Raw genomic sequence first — 11305 nt, 5'->3', positions numbered from 1 at the left:
GCGTTAACAACGGAAATAAGAAGCGGTTCCCACGCGAGAAACGGGGAGAGATACCGTTCATTGCGGCGACTACAGGGACTGAGCCACCATAAGGGAGGAAGAAAGGGGTTAATTTTTATTTTTATGTGATTATATATTTTTTTTGCTGAAAGAAATCGCACGATACTGCTGGCATGTATCTGCTAACAGCTATAGCTTGCCGAGCACATTTGAGGTATGCCAAACATAGTCCACTATGGACTAGTCCACTAAATTGAAGTTGTTTATTACGTATGTGTGACAGATTGGTAAACTACGTTCAACAACTTTAAATTGCTCTCTTCTGCTTCCACGGACACCGGTCCACAACTAAAAATAATTTAAATTGACAAAGTGTCATCTCCTGCTTATTGGCACTTTAAGGATAGCTGAGCTGTTTTGTACGTTTTGGCTGCTTGACAGTTATTCCACGCTTTTATGAACTTCGTTTGAAAGGCTTCCGCTCGCACTGCCATGGCATGAAACTCTACACTGATGGATGAAGGAAAAATATCACCGGTTATAACATGGAAATAAGTGTGTCGAGTGTGTCCATGAAGATAGTGCTTACATTAATACCACCTATTCGAGCGGATCGTTTTCTTGACTATGGAGCAACAGAAAATATTGTACGTTTGGGGGGCGGCGGTGGGTATTAAAAGGTCCGGTTTTCTTACAGGGTCTGTAAACATCTGAGAATGACCATCGCTAGTGGGTCAGTGCTGTCTGCCAGACACTGCGCTCAGGCAGGACATGCAAGGAACACACTGAGGTGGGACCTGTCTCCAGATGAGATCAGGACTATGACAGACAGCTTGATTGCCAGAGTAAAGAAGGTCTATGACGACGTTGGATCCCTAAATATAGAAAATGTCTCTGTTGAAAACACCCTGATGACCTTGGCTAATGCTAAGATGGATTATGCATGTAAGTCTACTGGTGTATTCTGGTTTACAATTCCATGAAACCAACAAACCCAACAATGTTTGAATCCCACTAATGAGTATACACAAGTTAACTATATGTTAATAACATCAGTAAGCTATACTAGGACAATGGAGAGCATGTTTCCTGATCCCTTCACTTTCAACTGAGTCAGTCAGTGTGGATCCATCTTTACAGGGAAAATGATCCCAGACAAGTACACACACACACACACACACACACACACACACACACACACACACACACACACACACACACACACATATATATATATATATATATATACACATATATAAAAATAAATAATTTAACATGCAAAGTACTGCACATTACATGGACTCTGTATCAGGGTATTGGCAGGTAAAATGCATCGGGTATCGGTGATATCACAGGGAGTTATGCTGCACATGTGAAGATTCTTTACTTCTTGCAGCAATTTCTTTGCTTACATTACTCCTAGCACTGTCTGCAGCATAAGAGTAGCATCACACCTGAGCAGACTGTGGTGTGGAGTCAAGTTGTGTCTTCCTGTTACACTTCCTGAACTAATTAGTGACATTTCCTATCCAAGGCCTGATGAGTTTATATAATGGCGAGGCATCCATCCATCCATCCATAGCTCACATGAATGATTACTGCTCCCACAGTATTCAAAGTTACATGCAATGGTCAGCTAATAGAGCTTCACCCAATTTGTGCTCAAAGTCAAGGTCACGTTTGTGGGTTTACAGGCAGTAACATGCAAACTGTGATTGATCATGAACCTGATGAGCTACTACGTCACTCTGGCATGTATATGTGTTTACACATTTTTTTAAAAATTAATTGATATTGGAATATTTTACGCCCTTAAAGTATGTACCATTATCAGAAATCTAATTTAGGTATTCTCTTCTATTTTTTGTCTTCATTAGGAAGGAGTACAAAGGCTTTTAGCTGAATAGAAACCAACCTATTCATGGATTTGAATTCTTGCATAAAATGTTGTTCTTGTTGTTGTTTTTTATTGTTCTATTGTTTTTGTAACGTTCACCGTTGCTTTTTTTTTTTTTTTTTTTGCTTTGCTCCCTTAGCATCACACCACGTTCTCGCCTTCCCTCAGTATGTTTGTCCTTCTAAGGAGCTGCGATCAGCAAGCACCGAAGCTGACAAGAGACTGTCTGAGTTGGACGTGGAGATAAACATGCGGGAAGATGTGTTCAAACGAATCACTGCCTTGCAGGTACGACTCGAGCCACATTCACTTCAAGTAAAGTGAGGACTTTTGTAAAAACTGATAACTTTATGAGGCCACACAGATAATGACGTGTTAAAGCAGTCTTAATCATAAGGCTAGTGTGTGAGGATTGGCTGCATTTAAGAAAATCTTAAACTTTTTTCACACTTCATGTCAGCCAGAGGCCAACAGATCATAGAGGCGCAAGGACTACTGGTTCTTAATAGCCTGGAAATGAAATGTAATCTCATCTGATCAGTGGCAGCCAGTGCCATATGTTATTTCATGCTGTGCTGGCTCCCTGGCATGCAATATATAAATAGGTGAATAAATTTAGCAGAATGCCTGCTATTCTACCTGTATGAGAAGATGTTTAGTGTTATGATTGTGTTTTGGTAGAATAAACAGAAAGACAACCTTTCAGCTGAGGAAAAAAGATTCCTGGACAGACTTGTTACACTGGGCCAGAGGAAAGGATTGCACCTGTCTAAAGATATACAAGAGGTAATGTAATGTGTGATCTGATTATTAATATGGAAGTCGTTTGTTAAAGTTACAGGTTAAAAGAGTTTAGAGATTAATTCCAGTGTTTCATAATTGAAACGAAGAAGTAAGCAAATAGAATCACATAGAAAGTGCCTGTAAATCTTTGCTTATCTTATTAGATAGTAAAAAATTAAAATCTCTGTGATGTCTTTTGCTCTGTGTTCTCTCTCCTAAGGAAATAAAAAGAACTTCCAAGCTCATCAGTGAACTCTCCATCGAGTTTAACAAGAATCTGAACGAGGAGAGCAAATTTCTTATTTTCTCTGAGCACGAATTAGGTGTGTTTGATACGTGAAACTCATGAAACGCTGCCTTGAGAGCCACGCTTTAACCGTATTCACTGATTCTCTTGTGCCATACTTGCTCAGGTGGGCTAGCTGCCACTTTTCTCAGTGGACTGGATAAGACGGCTGAAGGACGGTATAAAGTGACCCTGGAATATCCCCATTACTATCCACTGATGAAGAGGTGCCATAATCCTGAAACAAGGAGAAAGATGGAAATGGCTTTTAACAGCAGGTGTAAAGAGGTAAACCGCAGGCTGATGATTAATATTTATACCCTGTAACGCCAAGCGGATCATATTTGATATATGAGTTTCTAAGACCTCTAACCATCTGATTCTTTGGCCACTTATAGGTTTTTGTTTGATTAGGATAAGCATACTATGAGCAATAATGCTCATATACCAAAAATGATACAAACTCTTTCTTTTTTTTTCGTTTTCTGAAGGTTCAATAAACACTCCAGTTTAAAATAAATAAATAACTACAAGTCATGTTGATGTTGGACAGCTATGGATCCATACACATGTGCAGGTGAAATGAGAAAATGTGTGATATAAAAAGCTGCGGACAACAGGCCCTGGTGTTGTTGTGGTAGCTACTCAAGCCACATTGGGAAGCTTTTTCCTTTAATTTGTCACCTGCTCGTATGTCTAAATGACATACAAGGATACAATCAGCGATTGCTGTCACTTTAGCACATTAATGAAACAAGCAATGTTGCATATCCCATGTCTTTAGTGGGCTGAAGTTGCAGCCCAGAGAACCTGCTCAGTGAAACCACATATTACTGCTGGTTACCAAATGTGTCACAGAATCTACTCAGGCTGGAAACCCTAAACATTATCATTCATTTTAATAAGCCTAAATGATTTCACTGATCCGCGTCTCTCGTTTTTTCCCCCCCAGGTAAACACGGCAATCTTAGAAGAGTTGATACAGCTGCGGGCGAAGGTTGCACGCTTACTTGGTTACGGTAGCCATGCTGAGTATGTGCTGGAGATTAACATGGCTAAAAATGCAAGCAACGTGTCTGACTTTCTGGGTATGGTCTCTTTGACATCTGACCTCGCTGGCACACACATCCACATGGAAACATTCCCTGTCATTTAAGATGAGCTCTCCCGCCTCCTGATAACTGCCTTAAAGTAGGAAAAGAAACTCAATAGGACAGATGAATGGCTGTGCAGCTCCACACGCAGTCACATAATATGCAAGGTGAAATGTAATCAGTTACTAATGACAAATTACACAACATCAGCTTTTTATAATTAGTAGTATAATCATCGGCTGTAATCAGGTTGAACAACTAAAAGCATGTCTTTAATCGCAAAAACCAGAGCCCACAAAAGGACCACAAGAAGCACTAAAATTCCAATCCAACAAAGGAAAAAGACAAGACTGTATACACGCACAGAGAGATGCTCAGTAAGAAGAAATCATAGAATAGGAACAAAAGCAAAAGGTTAAAGTACACGAGGCACAAGGAAAAGTTTTTCCCACAGTAAAAACAGGAAGTGTAAATTAGAAAGACAATGGAACTAACTAAAGAGACAAAGACAAGGAAGCAGTGGGATACTACAGAAAGAAGAAGAATAGAAACATAAGAAATGACATAAATAGAATCAAAACAGGAACCAAAACTCAAAAAAATATCACACAGGAACCCAGAGCTGCAGAAATAGTTTTCAATGCAAACAACAAATTTTGAATATTCAGCATCTGCAGATTTGAAACAGATTTCCTCTACAAAAATGCTCAACTTTCATCTTCTTTTTTTGAGTGTGCAAAGGGAGTTAGTTTGATTTGGGCTTTAAAAAGTAGACAGCAAAAGGTTCAAAGAAATTGCATGCTTCACATTACAACTAAGGAGGTTTTCTTTTTCTGCCTTTATAGACAAGTTCCATGAAGCACTGAAGCCCGTGGGAATCAAAGAGAGGAAATACATTCTTGCGCTGAAGAAGAGGGAGTGCCTGATGAAGGGCTACCAGTTTGATGAGAAGATTAATGCCTGGGACTTGCCCTACTACATGAATCAAGTGGAGCAGCGCAAGTTTGCTGTGGACAAGGACAAACTGATCGAGTATTTCCCTCTTGATGTGGTGACAGAAGGGCTGTTTGGTATCTACCAGGAGCTGCTGGGTCTCACATTCACAGAGGTGGAACAGGCTGACGTGTGGCATGAAAATGTCAAGCTGTACTCAGCCCTGGACACTGAAACGGGGGAGGAGATTGGTCAGTTCTACCTGGATCTGCATCCAAGGTAGATTATGTGTCATTTTTTTCAGAGACAAGACAAGATCCTGTGTTTGATGTTTTTATGAAGTGTGAGCTCACTAACATTGACCAGAGCTCTTGATCTGTGTGATAGACTTCAGCCTGACTGTGACATTTCACCAGGGAAGGAAAATATGGCCACGCAGGTTGCTTTGGGCTCCAGCCTGGCTGCAGAGGCCCTGATGGAAAGCGCAGGCTACCGGTTGCAGCCATGGCGGCAAACTTCACCAAGCCCAGGAAAGATTGTCCTTCTCTCCTCCAACACCATAAAGTGGAGACCTATTTTCATGAGTTTGGTCATGTCATGCACGAAATCTGCTCAAATGTAAGTTGCTATATTCAGTCAGGAAGTTAGTGATATTTGTATACTGTGTGCTAATGAATAAGAATGAGTTTTTCTGTGTATGTGTCAGACCGCTTTTTCAGAATTCAGCGGAACAATGGTGGAGACAGACTTTGTGGAGGTGCCGTCTCAAATGCTTGAGAACTGGGTTTGGGAAAAGGAGCCTCTGAGAAGAATGTCCCGTCACTACAAAGATGGCACCCCCATCCCAGACGAGCTGCTCGACAAACTGATTGCCTCCAGAGTTGCTAACACTGGTCAGACACTCAAACTTTGCACAAAGAAAGTCTGTGTAACATTTATGTGTAAGTGAAGAGCCTCTGTTGATGTGTTCACTTCAGGGCTTATGAACCTACGTCAGGTAGTCCTTAGTAAGGTGGACCAGTCGCTTCACACCAGCCCACGTGCAGACACTGCGGAGGTGTTTGCAAAGCACTGCCAGGACATCCTGGGTATTCCTGCTACACCAGGTCAGCTTTAGCTTCAGCTATTTAGAATATATTTGAGAAATTATTGCATTAAGCTTTCTATCAGTGATGAGGATTTACATTTTATAATAAACAGTCCACTGTGGGCATTAGCAGTTTGTATTCAGTTTTTTGTATGAAGCACATAGACAATATCATTTTTCTTTTTTGGAGTTTGTATTAGTGATTTGTAACAAAGATCTGCTCTCTGCAGGAACCAACATGACAGCCAGTTTTAGCCACTTAGCTGGTGGATATGATGGTCAGTACTATAGCTATCTATGGAGCGAAGTCTACTCCATGGACATTTTCTTCAGTCGTTTTAAAAAGGAAGGCATTATGAATCCAAAGGTTGGTTTTCTGGATGAACATTTCACTCTAATGATGTGTCTTATTTTCCTTGAAACTGTCTTTATATGTGCATTTATGCCCTAAACACAGGTTGGAAAAGAGTACAGAAGAGTGATACTGGAAGCTGGGGGCTCTGTGGATGGGATGGACATGGTGAAAACCTTCCTCGGACGTGCGCCGTGTCAGGATGCTTTTTTCCAATGCAAAGGACTGGTTAACTCACAAGAAGCATCAATGTAAACTGATGTTCTCTTTAACTGTTTTTGTCATTATTATATTATATCTGGATGCAGGTACATTTCAGTTGAGAAATGGGGTATTATTACTATCTTCAGGATTTCACGCTAGAGTTCTGTCTGCCTTTGTTTAAATGTACAGTAGATCACGACAGGACCTCGTCATGACATGTTCAGTGTATTTTACAGCCTTTTTAATTCGTCCTGGTGTTACTAAAACAATAAACCAGGGATGTCAAACTCATTTTATTTCAAGGGCCACATACAACTTCATTTGATCTTAAGGGAGACAGACCAGTGAAACTTTCTGTCAGGGTAAAGAAGTTTAACTACACATTAAATCCATCAGATATCTTCATATATGAACAAGAAGTGCAGTTTATCTACATGATAAAAGAATTGTGCCGTAGGAAATAAAAGGCATCTGCCAGCACAATTCTTTGGGCTTAAATGGTAAGAAATGTATAAATTTACAGAAAAGGTTCTGGTTGCTCATTGCCAAGACTGTCCTGTAATTATAAGGCAGAAAGCTTTTGTTAGTTCAGAGAAAATTATCTGTTTCTCTTTATTTTGTCTTACTATGAACCCATTGAAAAAAAACATTTCTATTGTAGATACTGAAAAATGGGAACTATTTTTTGTCATTTAAATGTTTTTCTTTTACATAATTACTTTGGTGTTGTATGGATGACCATGGTGGAGTTATTTATAAGTAGGAATTGCTGTAGAACTCATGTCCATAATTTAAGCCCCCCTTCACATTTTCCAAAGCCGTCCAGTGGGCAGAGTTGGAGTCCTTCCAACGATTCTGGCCCCTGGGCCTTATGTTTGACACTCGTGCAATTAAGAATGGACATTTCTTTATATTAAAGAATATGAATAATCTGGTTTCCACAATAGTTCTTTTTGGAAACATACATTGTCATCATTAATTTCATTACTTATGCCATCACTTAAGCTGTGACATGTCAGAATTTCCTTCAATGCAGTGATCAGATACTATGTCAGTGGTACAAAAATACTAACAGCAGGCTTTAGTTACAGGTATCCAAGCATAGAAGCTAACATACCCTTACTAGATTCACAATATAGTTAAAATCCTCTTTTCAACTGTTTCTTTCTGCTGCGTCATAATATTACATTTATCGGCTACCTACTCTTGGTGGCCTGACAATTTCATTAAGTCGTTTAGAGGGTTGACACTAGAAGTTAGACTGTTCAAGCCTTTTACATTGAACACACCTGTTTTTAAGTTTCAAACATTATGGGGGAAATTCTACGCTTGAAAGGCACTTGGCTATTTTAATGGATATATCTTTGGCTATCTTTAAATCTCCATTAAAAATAATTAGAAAAAAGGCCAATATTATTCTATTTAATTTAAATTTCCAGTGAAATGCAAAAAACTTCTACTTACGCCAGAGGGCGCCACGACATAACAAGAACGACGAAGGCTGCTGCAAACCGTACAAACACCTTTTTTTGTACGTTATATGTAAATGGGTTAATAAAATACCTTGTCGGTCTGGTTTGTATACGTGTTTGCAGTCTGTGTGAATATCCTGTAGCCTATTTGAAAGGGAAAACAGTGTCAATAAGTCAATGCACAGAGGAAGATAAGCGGAATCACTAGTAGTGTCTGGGTGAGATAGTGAAAGCGTCGTCCACGGGGCTCGGTGAGGCTGGAAAGGCGACTACTGGTGGACAGCTTTCTCCATGTACCCGCGGAGGTCACAGAGAAGAAACTCGCCACTTCGTGCTGTTCCCCACAGCCTCAATGTAGCTTCGGTCCAGTCTGTAGAGCTGCGCCTATTGTAAATGAGCAAAGACCTGGAAATTATGAGCGAAAACATCTGGGTGCGGCACACTTTAGAGGAAAAGGTTTCGCTGTGCCGGAGGTGGTTCGCAGTTTTGCCTTTTGTATTTCCTTGCTGAATGTAGTGGACATTTTGGATTTTTTTTTAATGTTGTGTCATTAATTTGCATCAGTTAAGGACCATTTTTGCTCTTGTCTTCGTCGTCGGTCAGTCTGGCAGTGCCACAAGGCAATATTTTTATGTCTCAAAACAACTGAGAGGGACAACGTTAAACTTGAGGGCGGCTCGCTGAGGAGAATGTACGCACTGGGCCAGCTTCGAGTTGCTCTCTAAGTAAGGCAATATTAGCTAGCTGCTAACACTAGCCAGACCCAATTGAACTGCCGTGAAGCAAACCAGTGAAACCAGCTAATGCCCACTTCTCAAGGTGTTTGTTGGGTAGTATCAGCCTGCACATAAGCTGGATATCATTAAATGAGACGCTGACCCGACAGTAACTCAGGTAAGTGTCTTTGTTTGCGCAAGTTACTGCTTCTCTGCGGGGCCCCACACAGCATGCTAACGCTAGCTCTAGCGTTGTATCGCTGAGGTCCCATTCTCAGGTTGTCCCACTTGAAGTCTCGCATTAATGCGGTTGATTTTAAATGTGGAACTATACGATAATGTATTGTCTCAGTGCTTGCAGTTTAGTAATGGCTGTGAGAGCATTGTTGGTTTAAAACAACAGGTTTTGGACTGTATTAACAGACTTGAGCAGCTGTGTTTTCGGAAGGTTTCGCATCATATGCTTTTGCCCCTTTGCGATGTAGCTCGCTTGGCACTAATTTATTCGCTTTAGAAAGCGGTGTAGTACATTTCAAGCTGTCAGTCTATAAGTGTTGATACTATTCATAAAACCAGCCATTAATAACTGCACCGCAATAGCAACACTCGCATCTTTTGTTGCGCCTACACCGTATAGGACGGATTAGCGCGCCATACTTGTCAACATATTGGCGTTTTCATTTTCTCGCCGCTTCATTAATCAGATTAGTGTCCTCACTTAACTCCACTGTAATTTAATCCCGTCAAGATCCGGGATAAATTCAGGACTACTCTGAGGAATTTCAGCAGGTCTGTCCTAGCCTGTCGACTTGCTGTTAGTGTTCGTCATTCACCGCTCTGGGAAATGGTGTCAGGAGATGCAATCAGGTTGAGTCTCAGGGCACCATGAAGGCAACGCTCAGGTAGACAAGCAATAAGACCTGGATCGAGTGTCGTTAGTAAAATGCCCTAGATTAAATCCGCAACTTCTCACTGGAACGTAATTGACTATAAAGTACAGTTTAGAGGTGAATCGGAGATATTTATGCATCTGTGTAGATTATCTTAGATTTCACAACATAACTTTACAAACTTACTGAACCAGGTGGAGTGTTGTCAGAGATAATATTTAGTAGTAAGTTGAGATACTAACTATGGATGTCATGATAACAGATTTTTACTTAATGAAAAGTATTATTTAAACTCAAAATTCACGTGCGTGGAGGTGTCAAAGGCTACTGCAACCATAACTGTGCGAATACATACACAATTGCGGTACAATTACACGTTCATTTTCAATACTATACGTCCATTTCGGGCACAGTGTTTTGCAATTGAATTTTTCAATCTCACAGGTGGTGTCAGTGGCTGGCACATGAATGTCTTCCAGGGTGATTTAAAACTGAACCGTTGAATTAGGTATTTAGAGCTGTCAGTCAAGCAAACAGAAACCTTATCAGATCGGTCTTTAAAGGCTCTCCCAGCTGTAATAAAATGTAAACAAAGACTAGGCTCCATCTTCCCCTGCTTGTCAATGCTATGGGCCCTTTATCTACCAGCTGATATTCAGCTGTTTGGAGAAGATTATTCAGGTATTGGTAATGAAACTGACTCAAAGTATATATAGTGTAAGCAGAGAATTGCCAGAATTTTGGATGTTTTCCCAAAGGTGTTTGTGTACACTAATTTTGTATTCTTGTAGATACAGTTCCACTCATTGGGAGAAGCTGTGTATTGAGTATTTTGTATATCACTAACAGAAGTGTGTATAGTATTCTTACAGTACACTGGTTTCATGGAGGTATTGAAGGCCTGTCATGGCATTTTGGTTATCAAGTTCCTCATGTGATCATTTACAACAGACCTTATCTAGAACTGAAGATAAGGTTCACTGTAACAAAGGCTCTTTCCTTTACTGTTCTTTTCTCGCACTGGTGTCAAAGAAGTGTTGTTCCACTTGCCTGAAAGTTTGTTGTGTCAGTCGGAGACAAGACGCTGCCAAAAGCAGTAAAACTGTGTTTCTTATCTTATGTATATCATGTTAAAAGCTTTTCTTAAACAATGAGTGATCCTGCTAAACTCACAGTCAGCGGTATATCTACTGATGGAAAAGTGGGTGTACAGGCTTATCTATTTTTGTTTACATCTGGTGTTGGCTGTTAAACAAGTACGTGACATGGTGCTTTTCATTGTCACTGGATCTTAACGGGTGTCTTTTCTGATGACGCTTTATACCACGTAGGAAACCTTTTTTTTTTTTTCTTCTTCCCCCTCCTTAATCTTCTGCTTCTGTGACCATACAAGTGCTTGTTTCCTCATCAGTGTGTCTAGCCTTGATCTGACTCGTATCCTTATTTCTACCTTTGTTGTTAGTAGGTAACATGTAGTGTGCTAGTCCAAAGAGCACATGTTCGGTGACTAACTGCGCATGTGATGTTGTTGACGAGTTGGTGGCTGACCAACGACTGAGACACCCTGTGAGAAGTGTTTACCACGTTAGGA

At 40.4% G+C, this 11305-nt stretch overlaps 2 protein-coding genes across 8 annotated transcripts in view; both read left to right on the top strand.

Moving 5' to 3' along the window:
- The first annotated feature begins 1 nt into the window (after position 1).
- On the top strand, positions 2-7570 carry nln (neurolysin (metallopeptidase M3 family)). 2 transcript variants are annotated; one of them, XM_026173227.1, is made up of 13 exons: positions 2-125; positions 698-945; positions 2037-2185; positions 2579-2683; positions 2901-3003; positions 3094-3254; positions 3919-4054; positions 4906-5272; positions 5410-5611; positions 5700-5886; positions 5971-6099; positions 6311-6447; positions 6538-7570. In XM_026173227.1, coding segments are annotated over exons 1-13 (2076 nt in total). In that variant the 5' UTR covers positions 2-123; the 3' UTR covers positions 6688-7570. The 2 variants fall into 2 exon arrangements, with proteins under 2 accessions (XP_026029012.1, XP_026029011.1); XM_026173226.1 differs by having other exon boundaries at positions 2-214.
- A 638-nt stretch (positions 7571-8208) lies between these two features.
- erbin (erbb2 interacting protein) overlaps positions 8209-11305 on the top strand; it is a 54470-nt gene continuing 51373 nt past the window's right edge. For 3 of the 6 annotated variants that reach the window (XM_026173222.1, XM_026173225.1, XM_026173224.1), the window contains exon 1: positions 8209-9002. The gene's annotated coding sequence lies outside the window, so the exon portion shown is untranslated. Of the gene's footprint in view, positions 9003-9183; positions 9727-11305 lie in introns of those variants that run through there. The other 3 variants (XM_026173220.1, XM_026173223.1, XM_026173221.1) reach the window with 3 other exon arrangements.

Source organism: Astatotilapia calliptera, chromosome 7, assembly GCF_900246225.1.
Source record: "Astatotilapia calliptera chromosome 7, fAstCal1.2, whole genome shotgun sequence".
Taxonomy (NCBI): domain Eukaryota; kingdom Metazoa; phylum Chordata; class Actinopteri; order Cichliformes; family Cichlidae; genus Astatotilapia; species Astatotilapia calliptera.
The sequence above is the reverse complement of the archived record's forward strand: the minus strand, read 5'-3'. Positions and strand labels throughout refer to the sequence as shown.